The following is an 18,074-nucleotide window of genomic DNA, read 5'->3' on the forward strand; positions in this document are numbered from 1 at the left end:
CTCTTCCCTGTCACAAACACTTGGCCCACCTACACAAGTGAGGTATCATTTTTACAGGGACACTGAGGGGAACATTGGGTGGTAGGAAATTTGTCCCGGTGCAGTGATCCCACAAAGAAATGTGGGAAAAATTTGTTTTTTTAAGCTAAATTTGCGGTTTGCTGAGGATTCTGGGTAAGAATATTTTGGGGGATCCACGCAAGTCACACCTCCCTGGACTCCCTCGGGTGTCTAGTTTTCAGAAATGTCTGGGTTTGGTAGGTTTCCCTGGATGGCTGCTGAGCCCAGGACCAAAAACGCAGGAGCCCACCCTCCCCCCGCAAAAACAGGTAGTTTTCTATTTGATAATTTTGATGTGTCCAGATAGTGTTTTGGGGCACTTCCTGTCGCGGGCACTATGCCTACCCACACAAGTGAGTACCATTTTTATCGGGAGACTCGGGGGAACGCTGGGTGGAAGGAAATGTGTGGCTCCTCTCAGATTCGAGAACTTTCTGTCACCGAAATGTGAGGAAAAAGTGTTTTTTTTTTTTTTTTTTTAGCCACATTTTGAGGTTTGCAAAGGATTATGGGTAACAGAACCTGGTGAGAGCTCGACAAGTCACCCCATCTTGGATTCCCCTAGGTCCCTAGTTTTCAAAAATGCACAGGTTTGGTAGGTTTCCTTAGGTGGCGGCTGAGCTAGAGGCCAAAATCCACAGGTAGGCACTGTGCAAAAAACACCTCTGTTTTCTGTGGACAAATGTGATGTTTTGGGGCATTTCCTGTCGCGGGCACTAGGCCTACCCACATAAGTGAGGTACCATTTTTATCGGGAGACTTGGGGGAACATAGAATAGCAAAACAAGTGTTATTGCCCCTTGTCTTTCTCTACATTTTTTCCTTCTCAATATAAGACAGTGTGTAAAAAGGAGGTCTATTTGAGAAATTCCCTGTAATTCACATGCTAGTATGGACACCCCAGAATTCAGAGATGTGCAAATAACCACTGCTCCTCAACACCTTATCTTTTGTGCCCATTTTGGAAATACAAAGGTTTTCTTGATACCTATTTTTGACTCTTTCTATTTCAGCAAATGAATTGCTGTATACCCGGTATAGAATGAAAACCCACTGCAAGGTGCAGCTCATTTATTGGCTCTGGGTGCCTAGGGTTCTTGATGAACCTGCAAGCCCTATATATCCCCGCAATCAGAAGAGTCTATCAGACGTAACAGTATATTGCTTTCAAAAATCTGACATTGCAGGAAAAAGTTAGAAACGTAGAGAAAAATTGGTGTTTTTTTCACCTCAATTTCAAATATTTTTTTTATTTCAGTTTTTATTTTCTGCAGGAAACCCTTGTAGGATCAATTGCCCATTGCTGAATTCAGAATTTTGTCCACTTTTCAGAAATGTTTAGGTGTCTGGGATCCAGCATTGGTTTCACACCCATTTCTGTCACTGTCTTGAAGGAGGCTGAAAGCACAAAAAAAATCATTAAAATGGGGTATGTCCCAGTAAAATGCCAAAATTTTGTTGAAAAATTGGGTTTTCTGATTCAAGTCTGCCTGTTCCTGAAAGCTGGGAAGCTGGTGATTTTAGCTCCGCAAACCCTTTGTTGATGCCATTTTGAAGGAAAAAACCACAAGTCTTCTTCTGCAGCCCTTTTTTCCATAAAAAAAATAAAATGAAATTTTCACTGTATTTTGGCTAAATTCTTGGCCTCCTTCAGGGGAACCCACAAAGTCTGGGTACCTCTAAAATCCCTAGGATGTTGGGAAAAAAGGACGCAAATTTGGCGTGGGTAGCTTATGTGGACAAAGAGTTATGAGGGCCTAAGTGAGAACTATTCCAAATAGGCAAAAAAAGGCCTGGCAGCGAAGGGGTTAAATAACCTTGTTCCGGATCATAGGTACTGAGACCTCTAAATCTTAGCAAGATAGTCTCAACCAGGGGTAGAGGGTAGCATCAGTCAGAGGGTGGTAGGGAGGATGCTTGTGCATTTCTGGTGCACTCTAACTTCATCTGTGTTCTGTTTTTTAAAACGCTTCACAGGGTGATATTGAAGAACAAGAATGTTAGCAAAATAATGATCTGGGGAGGCTGCATTTCATGCCTTTCTATTTGCATAAGTACCTTGTTCTTTACTGTTAGATTTTACAGCCTTGGGGTGGTCATCCCCCAACTTTTTGCCTGCCTCCCTCTACTTTTCTGCCACTCTGCACACTTTACCACTGCTAACCAGTGCTAAAGTGTATATGCTCTCTCCCTTAAACATTGGTTCATCCCCACTTGGCATATTCATTTACTTATAAGACCCTAGTAAAGTGCACTACATGTGCCCGGGGCCTGTAAGTTAAATGCTACTAGTGGGTCTGTAGCACTGATTGTGCCACCCACATAAATAGCCCCTTAACCTTGTCTCAGGCCGCCGTCAGAAGGCCTGTGTGTGCAGTTTCACTGCTACTTCGACTTTGCATTTAAAAGCACTTGCCAAGCCTTAAATTCCCCTTTTGTATACATATGTCACCCCTAAGGTAGGCCTTATGTAACCCACAGGGCATGGTGCAATGCAGGTAAAAGGCAGGACATGTGCATATGTGTTTAATATGTCCTGGTAGTGAAAAACACCTACATTTGTTTTCCACTACTGCGAGGCCTGGTCTTTTCCTAGACTAGCATTAGGACTGCCCTCATATTCTGTTTGAACTGTAGGTTCTGATCTGAAAGGGGTACCTAGGTCTTATATATGAGGGCCAGAATAGTAATAGAAAAACCTGCTAATTGGTGAGGTTGGATTTTATATTACTATTTTGGAAATGCCACTTTTAGAAAGTGAGCATTTTTCTGCACTTAGGCTGTACGGCACAGATGGTTTTATCTCCAATCACCGACAGCTCCCTTGTGCATTTCACCCAGACAACCACAAACACAGGTCACTCAGTCGCTTCTGGATTGATCTGCATACTGAATGGGTCTTCCTGGGCTGGTAGGGTGGAGAGCCTGACCCTTAAATTTCAAAGGCCAGTGGCCAGCCCTCACAGAAAGGTCTGATAACCCCCCACTGGGACTATGGCAGACAGGACAGGACTGGGCTGAAATGGGAACTTGTGCACTTCAAAACCATTCTGTGAAGTCTCCCCCACTTCAAAGGCATTTTGGGTATATAAACTGGGTCTCTGACCCCACCAATTCAGACACTTATGGACCTGCACCTGATCTCTGTGAGTAGACCTGCCTTGCTGCCCAAAGGACTCTCTGGACAGCTTTGCCGAGAAGGACTGTTGCCCTGCTGGTCTCAGACTGTGCTGAAAGGACTCTGCCTTCCCCCAAAAGTGCTCTCCAAGGGCTTGGATTGAGCTTGCCTCCTGTTCTGAAGTCTCAGGGACAGCAAAGACTTCAACTACTAGCTTTTTGCTAGTACCCGACTCCGGAACTACTTCAGCGATGCCGCAGCCTGCTCCCGTTCCGTGGACATTGCTGCACGTAACTACTGTGGCCTGCAACGCAAGTGCGACGTTGCTGCGACTCCGCTGACGTCACTCAGGGTCATCGTGACAACACAAAGTCAACTCATTACATCCTGACGGACCGAAACCAGCCCCCTCTCCGGGTCACAAGCAATCGACGCATAGTGGACAGCAACCAATCATCCCCCACTACATCAGGACAGAACCAACGCCTCGCCTCCACCTGCTTCACAGCATGGAACCGGCACCTCTTTCCTCAAAAGCTGTAAGAGACTGATGCCGCACCGACTCCGGAGATACCTCTTTCTGACTCAGTGCGACGTTGTTGTTCTTTGTTTTCAAAAGACACAGACCCCAGGTACAGTACGACTCCGTGACCTGCACAGGTGGTGTCGGATTGTTGGGACGACTCGGTCAACGACGTGATTGCCCCAGTCAAAAGTATTGTGTTTCTAGGCGCTTTCGTTGGATTTAATCTTTAAAAATTCATAACTTTGCTTATGTACACTGGATTTTCCTCGTTTCAACAGTATTTTATTTAGATAAATATTCTCTATTTTTTCTAAACCTGAGTGGTGTTTTTTTGTTGTGTTTTCACTGTGTTATACTATAAGTTCTACACAAATACTTTACATATTGCCTTCTAAGTTAACCCTGACTGCTCAGTGCCAAGCTACCGGAGGGTGGGCACAGGATAATTTGGATTGTGTTGTGACTTACCCTGACTTGGATTGTGGTCCGTACTTGGACAAGGGTGTATACCTCGGCCAACTGGAGACCACATTTCTAACATTTACCCAAGAAAATGATCTAGGAAGCTTTGCTCGCCTTTAGGAATCTGAATAATTGTTAGCAATTATATGTAGTCTTAGTAAATAAATGTGCAGCCTCTGTGAACTAAATTGTGTGATACAGCAGTATACTCTAAATGAGCGTTTTGTGGTGAAACCTAAATCAATGTACATTTTGTGGTAACAGGAATCCGAGAAGGTGATTAAAGATTTCCCAAGGATCCAGGCTGCACATATCAAAAAAACGGCACAAGACCTCCATCCTGCAGATAATTTTAAAGCTATAACTTCGCCAGCCCTTCGCTCTATGAATGTACTTGAAGCCAAAGAGCTGGTTTCTCCAAAAAAGGTAACATTGTAAATACAAATCACACTGTTTTTCCAGTCATTAAGATTTCTGTTTTGAAAAACATTTCCTTGTCTGCTCTATTATCCTGCTTTTTCGCGCATGCCAATTTTTCTCACAGAGCACTCTGTAGCAGAATGCCAGCTTAGCTGGGGACCATGTAGACCTTTCTGTCCGGCTTACAGCAAAAACATAATTTGTCTGATATTTTTTTAAAGCTTCGTTCATTTTAGTTTATTTTGCTTAAATGGATGAATCCATTCTCTTTCTTTAGACGTCTGTGGAAGCCCCCTCCATGTTCTTCCAGATCCCCCAGTCCTTGCCTCAGTGCAGTTTCATACACCGGTATTTTTTACATGTCTAGCACAGGTTGCAGTGATGCGCACCTTTCTTTTCAGTCGATCCTGCCCTGTTACCCGGTCTCTCAACTTGAGGTACACTGTAGAGTCTAACTTTCTGCCTTCTTTGAGGGCAGTTTGTCTCTGGTCCTTTCAGGGCATATCCAGGCCTGTTGACTGCCGTTCAATTATATTGCCACGCAGGGTCTAAGACTGTAAACCAGGATAGGTGCCCTTTCAGGCTCTGAGCCAGGTTATCATCTGAGGGCTCAGTGGGGTCTGATGTTTTGAGAGCAGATAACTTCACCAGTGGGATTCGGCAGTGTCTTACCCAAGAACTCAACTGCTGTGTCCCTGTGCCACCTTTCAATATTTAGCTTACTTGTCCTTGTGAAATAATTTCTGGCATCACCTCTGGGGTGTTTGTCTCGTCTACATTCTGGGATTTGCTGAGGTTCCATTTATGTTGTTTGGGTCCCTGTGGGATTGTTTCAGGAAGTACACTCATGTCACCGCTTGTGACATTGTGCCACCCACAGTCCTTGACCCGTGAATCTAATTAAAAATGTGCATCCATCCTAGCCTAATGTTTTCAGAGTTCACCGGGAAATGTTTCTCATGGTAGCTTTAGTACCTCGACACTGGCTTTTCCAACGTACTAGTCACCCTCGCATAGATGCATTTCTGTGCACGAAATCCAGAGTAGCTGTTAACCACGATATAAATGTTCCTTGATCTAGCCAATATTTGACTGGGTTCATTCATGAGTCCTATTTAAAAGTGCATAACGACAATCCTTTAAGCAATATCGGCATGCTCAGCAAAACTACGAACTTGAGCCTTCCACACCTTTTTTCAATACATTCGTGTCTAGTTAAGATGTTTTATTTTATGTTCTACGGGTATTTTGTCATGTTCCCAACTTTGTATTCCTTGTAGTGTATTGTAAATTGAAGTGTGTTAAATTAACTCCATCACTTTTTTAATGATATTTCTTCGAAAAGTAGTAAACCGTTGAACCAGCAACATAAATGTTGTAAATCTAGTTGGAGTTATTGCGAGTCTCAGAGTAAAGTTATTGTGAATGTATACTGGCACATACTTTGCAATACTGTGTCATTCTGGATTTGAAAACAGTTTGACAATTGCTGTAATCTAGCTCACCTAAGGGGTGTGTTTTCGAACTGCTTTCCGCAGCACAGAACTGTAAAATATAGAGTATGGTATCCTTCTTTGTTACTGGATGTCGTTCTTGTTTAGCATGAACAAAAACATTTTAATATAATAACAGCATTCCTCATACACAAATAAATGATACTCTTTTTTTAGGGTCGAGCCTGCATCGCATTCGCTTGCGCATGCGTTTCGCTAAGCGAGACGCTTTCGGAATTAAAAAGGGCTCGGAGCCCTGTCTACGTTACGTCAGTGTCTTTCATTGGCTCGTGGGCTTGCCTGTTAGAATCTGCTTGATTTCATTAGTGGTAGGCATGCATACGTCATGCCTTTTCCGGTGGCTAGCCCTCCTCGAGCGCATGGACCAAGTACAGAAAACATGCGAGCGCATGGACCAAGTACAGAAAACATGCGAGGCTCGCTGTTTTCCGTCCGGCTCGTGGACTACTTTTTCTCTATTTTCCCAGCACGATCTCGCTTGGCAGAAGTCGAGCGCTTTACATAATATCGTCCCTGTTACACAGTTAATTGCACTGTTTCCGGTTACGTACATAATTGCACTTTTGCGATAGGTTTCATTACCAGTGAAAAGTCCAGGTAGGAGTTTACAACGCTATCAGCTCTAACACGAGCAAACGCGAGACCCGTTGCATTGCAAATGCTTGTTTTCCTGCTGTTATCTGCCGCTTAGGTGCGGGGAATTTTATAACTTCTGGTATGGTACCTTGATAGTGGATTCCTCCTTAAACATCTGCTGATGGCAGGCACCTGGTGTACCGCATGTTCTGTCCAGTTGCTGTATTATTGTGGTGCATTTGAATGCTGAAATACGATCAGAGAATATTTTCCTTTGGGTGTGGGGGTCTAAATTCAAAGCTGAGCAGTCTGTCCAAGTGTGGCTACTCTGTACGCTTTTTAATTTGTTCTCCCTGATATGTCACATTTGAGTTTTCCTACCAGGACACGTTTTTACGCTTGTCTTTGTACCATAATTGACCCACTATTTGTTATCTTGAGGGGTTTGACGTAATGTCCACAATTAAGTTATTTCTGTGGATTCTATGTGCATTTAGTTGACCCGCACATCTATGGCACTGGACACTTTTACGTCTCTGTACTAGGTAATACACATGAATATTGAAGGAGTTAAGTTGTATAGGCTTCCTCTACGGTAGCTGGTTCCTTCACATCAATATTACTGTTCAAGCCTCTTTCTTCTGTATTTGGAACTCGGACGTCATACTCTCCTTGCTTCCCTTGAGGGACTTGTTGGTTTTTCTTCATTTGCAGGCGGGTAATTGGACCTCTGTTTTTTCAGGTTTACACCCAAACTGCTTCCACTGCCTTCTCTTTTTAGCCAGGAATACTGTGAGAGATCTTTTTGAATGCCATGGTTCTCCTGGCACCACAAAATAGTGCCACATCAAGTGCTTCTTAGCTCCCTTGGCTTCCTTCTTGGACTCGCCTCCTGACAATATTGGGGTCAAGGCTGTGGTGTAAAATATGGAGTGTCCCTCTGTTTGCAGTTGAAGCTTCTTTCTCTGCCGCCTTCTACATTCTGAAGTTTGGGGACAAGCTTCTTGATTGTATGGGATTAGAGCTTTCCCTGGCTTTTAGAAGCAGAACGCTGTCCTGGACTCTTCGTCCTTAACACCACTGGTTTTTGCCTGCTTGGCATTATATAGAAAGATTCACTTAGGTTTCAAAAAAACTTCCTTTTCTACCATTGTTCCTTATGTTTGGCTACACTCAAATTATTGGATCACTTCATAAGAGTCCTTCTGTGCCATGTTCTGAAGATTTTTCTTAACTGTGCCATGCCCAGATATGAAGATCACTCATTACTTGTTTCTTCATTTCCCTCTCCAGTATTCTGAACTTGTTGCTCTAACAGACTAATGCAGACACGCTATTGGTGATATTACAGTCACATACTTGATACGCATAGCCAACTAGTTCTGTGCTGGAAAATGTGTGGCATTTTTCTCTGAGGATGTCAACGGTTCTGCTTTCATCGCAGTTATTCAATTAAGTTCTGGGAGTGTTCATCATTCTTTCCTAGACATGACAAGGACAATGTATTAATATTATTTCAGATAGATACTGCTAACCTCACCTTGTAACTCTATCCCCATCTAAAAGACTGTATCTGGAAACTCTTACAAAAGCTCCTGCGTGTTGGCAGCAGAGGCCTTGATTGTAACTCCATATTATCTCCCTGCATGATAACACTGAGCTGCATATAGGTGCCACCTATATGCTGATGTTCGTTCCTCTTTTTCACCATCTGGATTTCGGGTTCCACCGTATTTTGATCCACAACACAGCAGGATTTAAACCATTCAGCACGTGTCACAAGCAGATGTCGGTTGCATACCCTCATGACACCAGTTTTAAGTGGCTTGGCATCAGTAATGCCTCCAAGTCTTGCTACAGCTGCTCTGTATTGAATCAAAAAGCCATTGAAGAGAGAAAAGCTACATTCTAAAATGCCCAGCACAAGGAACTGGGTTGGCTCCACTCCTTTATACTGGGCTATTCCCTGCCCCATTCACCCTCATCGGGTATGTAGAAAGCGAAGTCAAGGGTCAAATTGATAAGGCGTCAAGGGTAAGTCTTTGACTGATCTATTTCCGGTTCTTGAGCCAGTGCACCCAGAGTCCCCTGGCCATCATCAACTTCACATCAAATTGCAGCAATCAGGTTTTTTTAGAGATATTTCCACATCCTTCTCACATCCCTGTGAGACCCTACCTATCCTTCAATGCCTCCTGTTGCGTTTCCACCACCAAGAACTCCATGGACACATACTGGTCTTCAGATTAACTCCATCCGCTCTACCTCTGGCACCAGTCCAGGCTTCAACTTCCCTTTTCTGCTGCAGGCTCGGTCATTGTTCCCTTATTAGCATATCCCCTGACTCCAAAGGTGCTGGTACCTGATCCTCTTCTGACATAGATTTTAGGTCCCCACATGGCTTTGGCTAGGTTAGACCCCCGCGTGATCATCAAGGCCAAACTTCGATTTGAGAAAGACACTTCCTTTTCCCCCCTTGCCTCAGAGCCAGTATTTCATGCTGATGGTGTCTTTGGCTCTGAATTTGATTCACTTTAAGGCCTTGAACAGGTTCCTGTTAATAAAGATTTAGGAGGAGGAGGTGGATCGCTTGCTTCATCCTCATATCAAAGCTGGTTTGCACCTTAAAGTAAAAAATGCCAGTGACCTGGACACTTGGAGATGAAACTGAATTTTATCTTAGTTACACCTGTGAAAAAAGTGCTTATTTTGCACTGATAGTTCATAGGACTGCTGAAATGTTGGATTTGCTACTTCCTACTGAGACCAACCACCTTACTGAAACTTTTGCAGCTTTGGCTTTCAACTTCAGAGCATTTACTGCCTTTTAATGAAGCCCTGATTGAGTCTCTCATGGTGTCCAGGTCTCAGCCTTGCTCGACCCTGCCAGTGTGTTATCAGGAGCAGGTCGAGCCAGTTGATATAATGGACTACATGACTGCCATTTAATACTGCAATAAGCGTTATAGAGTGTGGGCCTCCTGCCATCTGTCAGGAGGCTATGGATAAACCTAAACAGGATCTCCCCATCATTCACCCTATGGTCTTCCTCAACATCAAAGCAGATTAATTCAGCAGATGCCACCCTGCTGATCACAGGTAGCATCTTCAAACCAGGGTGACTTAGCCCTCTGAAGCGTACCTTGGTAGACATTTTTCCACCTCCAAACGAAGCAATAGCTTACCCCCCAGTGACTGTCTATGAATTACTGTGTGTTTTGAAGAAATTCAAATGGGATCAAGAGCAGCCGATCCTGGTGGCTCTGGGTTGCCCTTGAAGGATCTGGCACTCCGAGCTGCTGACTCTGAGGATCTGTCCTCTAAATCACCAATCTCTTTGAGAGGACCGACTGTCCCAGCAGCAGGGCATAGTGCTTTAAGCGAACCCCTACAATCCACACCTCCATTGGAGGAGATTAACCAGAACCAACTGAGTGTTTTTGATCACCTATCAGAGGTAGTGGATGTCATTCTTGCTGACTGGCCTTCAATCTTCCACCAAGTCCATTAATTCAGGCCATTGGGTTAAGTTTGTCACCTGGTGTGAGGCTAAATAATGAATTTGTGTACTTCAGTAAAAATAGCCCTAGAGCTGTACACAAATACATTTATATTTCCATTGCCTATAGCTCTCAGATTGCAGATACTTATTTGGTTAGCCGATGCTTGTTTGGTAAGGGAGGGTTGCCCTCTGCTGAGCAGTTAATTGCTTTAGCGCGTTCCACCACCTCCTGCCAGGTTCTGGCGCGGTTCATGGCCTGCAGCCAGTTTGTCAGTTGTGACTCTGTTTAACAAACTGCAACTGCAAAGGTAGCGCAGCCATATTTCTCCATCTGTCTTAGGACTCGTGCCTAATCAAGGCGCCTCTTTTAACTCAGCTGTCCGCGAGCCCATGGCTTAACAACTCTCAGGAAAATGAATTACACACGTCCCCAGCAATATGTAAATATCAAGTTGCATGTTCAGTTTCTACACCTATACCCAACACCTCTCTGCTTCGCTCTATGATTAGTGAGGTGTGCGACGATGCCAACAAATGGGAAGCGATGGGCAGACTGTTGGCACGGACACAGTAGATACAATATATCTCCGTTTGAGACAGCGAATGCGTGCCGTCTAGAGCCGAGACCTAAAAACGGCAAATAGCGGTGTTGAGTGTAGGTGGTTATTCTGTGGTGAAATGTCCGCAAATGACTTTTATGTCTTTATTATTTCAAGTGCTGGCACACACAGACGAACTGACGTGTTTTGATCCCATGGGTCTTAGAAATAGTTAGAGTTCTTTGAAAGACCAGAACCATTAAAAATAGGCTACATGCAACTCATAGAAATAACCCAAATAAAACATAATTATGTTGAATGTTTGTGCAATATTCACCCATCTTGATTGATTTTCTGCATCTTACGTACTACACAGTTCATACTCATTGCTGTTGTACACATATAATTGTTCATTTGAATCATAGTGAAAACACTTTACTTCATTTACTGTATCATTCACAATCAGCACTACAGAAAGCTCGTATGAGATTTAATATCAGATTCTGTGATGGATGGCAGGAGTAATAATTCGAGAACACTGTGTACAAAGGCTGTTATTTGGTGACAATGACATTTCTAATAACAATACACATTTCATTTATCACCCTTAGTCAAATCATTGTAGGGGGTCAACCAAGATACCAACCCAATGGTCTTAAGATCAATTATCAGTGAATTCTGGTGTTAAATTCACACAACACAGGTTATCCGAAATAATTTCCAGTATTCATGATTGTGCAAAATTCATCTTTACATGCTGTAGTATTTGTCAATACAGCCCTAGAGTGAAAAAGGGAAGGAAAATGTATTAAAGAATGTGATTTAAAAACCATTTGAAAGATATATTTAAATATTTGATAATCTCTAATGATGTGAAGAGGCAGGGGAATACCTAAGCTGAAATAAATTTGCTAAATGTATCATCTTATTTAAAGATGTACTGCCTTCTCTTCATCACAATTCATACCTAGAGGAGCTAAACAGTTGATATTTGTAATAATATATTGAGGCACTAATCTTTGTAATTTTAAAATTGTCTCCTCCCCTTACATTCTTAGGTACGCAATCAATTCCAAAATATTTCTTGCGCCCCGCCATGCAGTTTTTTCCTGAAACATTATTCTACAAATATTACAAAAGTTGGCCGCAGAGCCTGACCTGCGGCCAACCCCCTATGACCACCCAATCCTGTTGTGCGCGGTGGGGTTTAGCCGCAGAGACACGCCAGTGGCCATGCCTGTGCCAACCCCCAATAACTACTCAACCCCGTGCCACGCTGTGCCTTTGGCAGTGCACGGTGGAGGTTCACCGCAGGGCCTGGCCTGTGCCCAGGCCTTGCAGCCATCCCTCTGTAACCACCCAACCACGCGTCGTGCACTGCCTTTGGCGTGTGTGTGGCGGGGTTGGATCTCAGCAGCAGTTGATGGGAAAGAACCCGCTCGTCACAGTCACTACTTGAGATAGTGCACTCAAAAAAAGCAAGAATGTAAACAGTTTCATCAAAGTTTATAGATAACATTTCAAGGTGAAAATGCAGAGAAAAAACATTTGCTTTGCTTTGACCATGCACTAGAAATTTGAATGATTAGTACTTTACAGAAATGGAGTTTCAACTTGAGCACCTGCATTGTTTATATATCTGTGTTTCCCCTTGAGGTTTAATTTCTGTGAAATAAGTATTGTGACAGAATGAATCCTGCCATGCCTATTTATCCGGAAAGAGACACCATTTTGTGCAAAATGTCTCCCCAACTGTAGCACTTTCTGTTGGGTAATTAGTAAGTGCTACTTCGTTGGGTATATGTATAGTGCATCTCCTACACTACAGCTGAATAAAGTAAGCCATGGTGATGTCTCCAGTGACCTTGTGTCTGTAACTTTGTTATTGTTCCTCAAGCACCTTCGTCAGATAACATTTGAAGGTGGAACTGCAGATCTGCAGTTCCACCTAGAAAATATATATTTTTTCTTCATCTCTTGGACTTCTGGGGGAGCCTCAAGGCCCCCGCTGTCCCAGCCAGCTCCCTTCTCCTGTGGGAGCTGGTGTTGCTCCTGCATGCAGGGAACTGCTTTATATACAGCTCCCTGCATGCAGGAGCAATGTTTTCATCTCTTTCCCTCCCCGCATGTTAGCAGGCAGGGAAAGGGCATGAAAATTCCGCTTTCAGCAAGCAGAAGCAGACTTATGTTAGCTTTTGCTTGGTGGGAGCTGTCAGCTCCCACCAAGCAAAAGCAAACAGCTGCCTCCCAAGGCTGGCCACCTCCATAGGTAGCAGGAGCCGGCCATTTGGGGTGACTGGCCCTAGGGCCATTTATGGCTCCAAGAGGGGGCGGTGTCCCCCTCCATTTTTTTCAAATTTAGCCCCTGGGGTGGGGGTGGTGGTGGTCCCTGGGACCCAGTGGGTTGACATGACCCCTCTATTATTTATTTTTGTATGTTGCCTCGAGGAGGTGGTGGACCCCTGGGCGGTGGGGGGCCGAGCCACCCTCAACCACATTTTTATAAATCATAGCCCCAGAGAGGTGGCGGTCCCTGGGGTCAGCGGTGTCCACAGGACCCCTCCCTATTAAATGTATATGTTGCCTCTGAGAGCTGGCGGTCTCCGGGGGGTCCACAGGACCCCCCCCCCTTTGTATTATTAATAATTAAGTCCCTGGGAGGTGGTGGTCCCCCACCTCCCCAGGCCTAAGCCATCCCCCCTTCTATAAGCCCTAGGAGGAGGCTCCGTGCACTTCCCTTCTGTTTTTCCCACAGTGCCACGGGGTACAATTAAAAGGAAGCATGGGACACCGCACCTTTTTTTTTTTCCTGGTTGAAATGTTGGCAACCAATCTACTGAACAGGTTTATACCAAATAAGAAAAAAGGGCGCTTTTTGGACCAAGAATTCCCTTTCTGCCAAATGTGGTGTAATTCTGTCCTGCAGTTCATGCCGTAGTTGTGTCTAATGTCTCTATGGGAATTAACATGGGAAACACACTTTTTTTTACCTCCCCCCCCCCCTTTTTCTCGGCAGGCCCCACTTCACGAATCACCCCGAAACTTTCAATGCACATCAAGATTCTTGGGCACACTTTGTTTGGAAAATGTTGTGAAGATTATTCAAATGGTCCCAGAAATAGAGGCAAGTCAAAAAACTATTTTCCTATGGAAACTATACCTACTGGCGACCGCCAGCAGATTCACTCTTTCTTTCAATACAATGAAGAAATGGCACTCCGTAAGCGTGCTATCTTAATTTATTTGTAACAGCACCATAAGGGAATCAGAACGCATTTTGGCAGTAAACTGTCTTTGTCAACCTGTATGTCGCCATTTTGAACAAACTTAAATATCCCCAAATGTGATGACGTAGTTCGTGTCCACTACTTCCTTCTAAGGAAAGTAGAAAAAATATGCTGTTATTTAACAGCTTCCCTTTCTACAATTAAAATTTTTAAAAAACTAACACAGTTGTCATTGTACATGGTTTTAACCAACAGTACCATTTTACATACATAAATTCAAAATTACTTTGTGTCTGCATTTTGTGTGTATCATCGTCCAGTTGATCTATAATAACTGCGAAAGGTTGCACAATTGACACATTTCCTCAATATTTGAACAATTTTAATTCTTGATCAATTGTTATAACACCCCATTGGGCTACAATCCTCTTACGAATCCTTCACAAAATATCTTCATGCACTGTTCTTCATGATACCCATAAATCAACCCGGCCTGAGGGCGCGAGTTATAATTACTTGAAGTAACTAAAGCAGCTGAATTTCTATAGTTTTGTGCTTGTAAAATCTGAACGTAACTATAATGTCCCTCTAACCTTTGTTTTTTAGTGAATTTCTACGTTTTTTTTTTTAATTCTATTTCCTAACTCTAACGTCCCTGTAGCCTTTGATTTTTTTTTCCAGTGGGAAAAAAAAATATATATATATATGTGTGTGTGTGTGTATGTGTGTATATATATATATATATATATATATATATATATATATATATATATATATATATAATGTGTGTACACACACACATACATACTTACATACATACATACTACTGGCGGTCACCAGTGGGTAGTTATAGTTGGGGCCTAGTTTCCATAGACAGTGTTTTTTGTTTTGCGAATAACTTTGGTGCTGTTTGACGAATCTTTATCAGATTTTCAAAACTAGTATGCCAATCACTTCAGCTGCTGTCTGGAAAGCTTCAAGGTGATTCGTCAAATGGGGGCCGAGAAAAAGCGGGGGTTCCGAGCCACTTTTTCCCCATGCAATTTCCCCATAGGGGATTTAGACACTACTACAACCCGAACAGGTTACCAGAATTACACCAAACTTGGCAGAAAGGTAGGCCTTTGTCCAGGAAGAGCCCTTTTTAGGTCAAGCATAAGCGCTCGACCTTGTGTATAATTTTAGTATACATCTTATGGCTTAAAGCGATTTTATTTGTTGGTTGCAGGGTCCTTTCAATTTTTTTGCTTGCTGGTGGTCAGTTTTGCCTTTTCCCCTCTTCTTTTTCTGTTTCCGAACAGTGACCAACTACTGTATTATTCCACTTTGGTTTCTTTATCTGTTGCTGTGACTGACTATTTTTGTTATTTCTTTGGTGCTTCCCATTCACTGTGGGTGTTTTAGGCTGGTAGCTGCCTTCGTTTTATTGCAGCATTCCGTTCCTCCCATGTTGCTGACATTTGTTTTGGCTTTATTCCAGTGCTGTCCTTGTTTACCTCTGGTTCCTAAAATAAGCTGATTCTACAAAAGAAACACCCAGTCGTTTAGCTCACTGCTCACCAAAGCCACAATATGCTGGTTTTGGTAGAATGTAGCTAAACCTAGAAGCAATGATGTGAAACTTGCTTAGCCTGGCATCGCATCTTTTTGAAGTCATAGGGTGACCGTTCAGTATGTTCTGTTCATTCCGATTAAGTATAGCCGACTGTAGATCCAGGTGTAGAGTGCCAGGAGCTTGGTTACACAGTATGACATTAGGTGCATTAACTCGCTGGAATTCCTTGCAAGTTATTTTATTTTTTTGGATGGTTGCTAGGAGGATTGTGTTCTATTGTAGTCATCTCTGGTCACCGTAAAAAGGCATCCTGCAGCTTCGCCAGCTAAGTACTTGTGGCTTATAATTCATGCTTCATGCATCCCTCGCATTAAAATATTGATATAAATTAACTTTCAATCTTGTGTTCACTGTCAATTTTCCCAGGCAATTGAGGAACAAACGCAGAACAGGAAAATGCCAGCGCCAAGTGTCCCAAGCAGCGGACCCAAGACACAGATTCTAACGAAAGATGACTCTTCGAGTCAGTTTAGTGAATTGTCTTCTATTGATGAATCTGGGGTTAGTGGTTTTTCACTGTTAATTTCATAGTTCTGGTAAATTTAAAGCACTGTATTCATGTAACTTAATGACCTGTCATGTTTTCAATCCAGGTGTTTGCTTTCTGTTATTAAAGCCATGTATATATGTACTCATTTTAAACATTTTGCTTATTTTTTAAACAAATTCTAGCTATTTGCCTTTGTGATCGTCCAATATGAGGTATACCGGTTTCCCTACACTAGCCTATCTAGCACATATGATCATTCTGTTCAGGGTGCTTGGAGGTTTGTTTTTCAACCGGGGTCACAAAGCAGTAAGGGCTCTCCCCACTGATTTTGACGAAACAAGGGTATTTCCCTAAGACACCAAAGCTACACTATGTCCTGCCCAGCACCATTCTCCTTTCTAACTACAACTCGCCTCTCAATGTGTGGAACAGTTTCTCTTCTGCCCCCTCACATGAAGTAGCTTTGTGTACATGTGTGGGCTGGGAGGGCAGTAAAGGCTAAATACGATCCTGCCTCGCTGTCTCCTTGTCACTGACTGAGCATCAAGGCAGGGCCTCTCCTTGCACTGGCTTGTCTTCAACTTCTCACTTTCTGGGTTTGGATCACTGAGGAACCAGCATGTGAAGAGCCAGGGATTGTAGCCATTCCATTGTCAAGAAGGATGAACGAGTACCTTTCCCCAGAGTCCACCAGAAGCTTCCATCCCATGCACCACTTTGAAGAGGGACAACTGAAGGCGTAACTACTGCCGAAATGCACGTTGCCCTAGCCATAGCAATCACACTTGTGCAACATGTGTGCCTTTATTTAAGTCCCATTTATGCTGGTAACCCGCGTCCCCCTCATCTGATAGAGACTTCTAGTTGCAGATTCCTTACCTTAGAATTTCCCCCAGGCTGATGCCTGGGGGAAATTCTAAGGTAAGGAATCTGCAACTAGAATATGTCTCTACCAGATATTTTGTTACCGAAGGTAAGTAACTTGTACTGTAGTCCTCTAGGAGCCACTTTCAGATGCAGACAGTTCTCAGAACATCATTCCCTCCAACTGGCTTGAGTAGCCTGTTCCCGATAGAGGACCAACTGGTACACTTCAAAAGACAGCCTGCTGCAGACCAACAGCCCACTAAAGATCATTTCAGTGTCAACCATTCCAGAGCAGGATGGACAAGAATCCGTCAGCGCACAGGAGAATAGTGTGTCTTATGCACAGTGGGCACATGAAGGAGATTGGATATCTCAGGACATCAGCAGTTGTAGTTGAGATTATCAGACGAGCACAGGCCACATGATTGAGTGATAAATGTCTCTCATGGACAAGGGAACACAGGAACATTTATGCAATGCATCCAGAAAGTCATAAGCGACTGGTATCCTTTGCGTAAGAATTTAATGGTTAACATGTGCTTTAGATTCACATGATCGAAAAGGCGAAGGCGAAATAGGCAGAGATGCAACGGACATTGCAAGCATTGGAGAACACAGGAGAGATGCGCCCCTTGAATATTCCTGATTTATTTGATGGTTTTCTTTAATTCACACTTCAACATTCTATGCTTCAGAGCACAGCAAATGAAGGACGGAATAAGGAGACATGTAACCTAGTTTCATTGGGACATGGTGAAAATGCAGGGTCGACTAACCTAGGTATGCATTTGAATGACATCAAGCTTCTTATTAAACATTCTAGACAGGCATCCCAATGTCAGTTAAGGGGGAGAATAAAGTCGAGTGAGTTGAAACAAATATGATAGCCTCACCAGTAAATAAAAGGTGCTTAGTTGGCAAAGTTCATGTATGTATTTATGGTAAAAGTTTTACGTATTCCAAAATGTCATTGTCTCATCAGGCGTAGTAAGCACTATATATAAATACAAAATATAAGGGTGCGGGTGATGTCTCCTTTTATTTCTCGCTACAGAAAGGGAGACCAACAATGTGTTCACTGGTTGGGCCGCTCAAAACTTCTCAAACCTTTGTGGCAGTCTAGCTATCACTTGGCCTTTTTGGAGTGTCCTTGGTCCT

The 18,074-nt window shown here is 43.3% G+C and overlaps 1 protein-coding gene across 1 annotated transcript in view; it reads left to right on the top strand.

The window, feature by feature from the left end:
* KIF20B (kinesin family member 20B) overlaps positions 1-18,074 on the top strand; it is a 434,415-nt gene that overhangs the window by 353,099 nt on the left and 63,242 nt on the right. The window contains exons 28-29 of the mRNA XM_069239865.1: positions 4,431-4,592; positions 15,926-16,060. Of these exons, the coding sequence (XP_069095966.1) occupies positions 4,431-4,592; positions 15,926-16,060 (297 nt within the window). The remainder of the gene's footprint in view (positions 1-4,430; positions 4,593-15,925; positions 16,061-18,074) is intronic.

The sequence above is a fragment of the Pleurodeles waltl genome, chromosome 6 (assembly GCF_031143425.1).
Source record: "Pleurodeles waltl isolate 20211129_DDA chromosome 6, aPleWal1.hap1.20221129, whole genome shotgun sequence".
NCBI lineage: Eukaryota > Metazoa > Chordata > Amphibia > Caudata > Salamandridae > Pleurodeles > Pleurodeles waltl.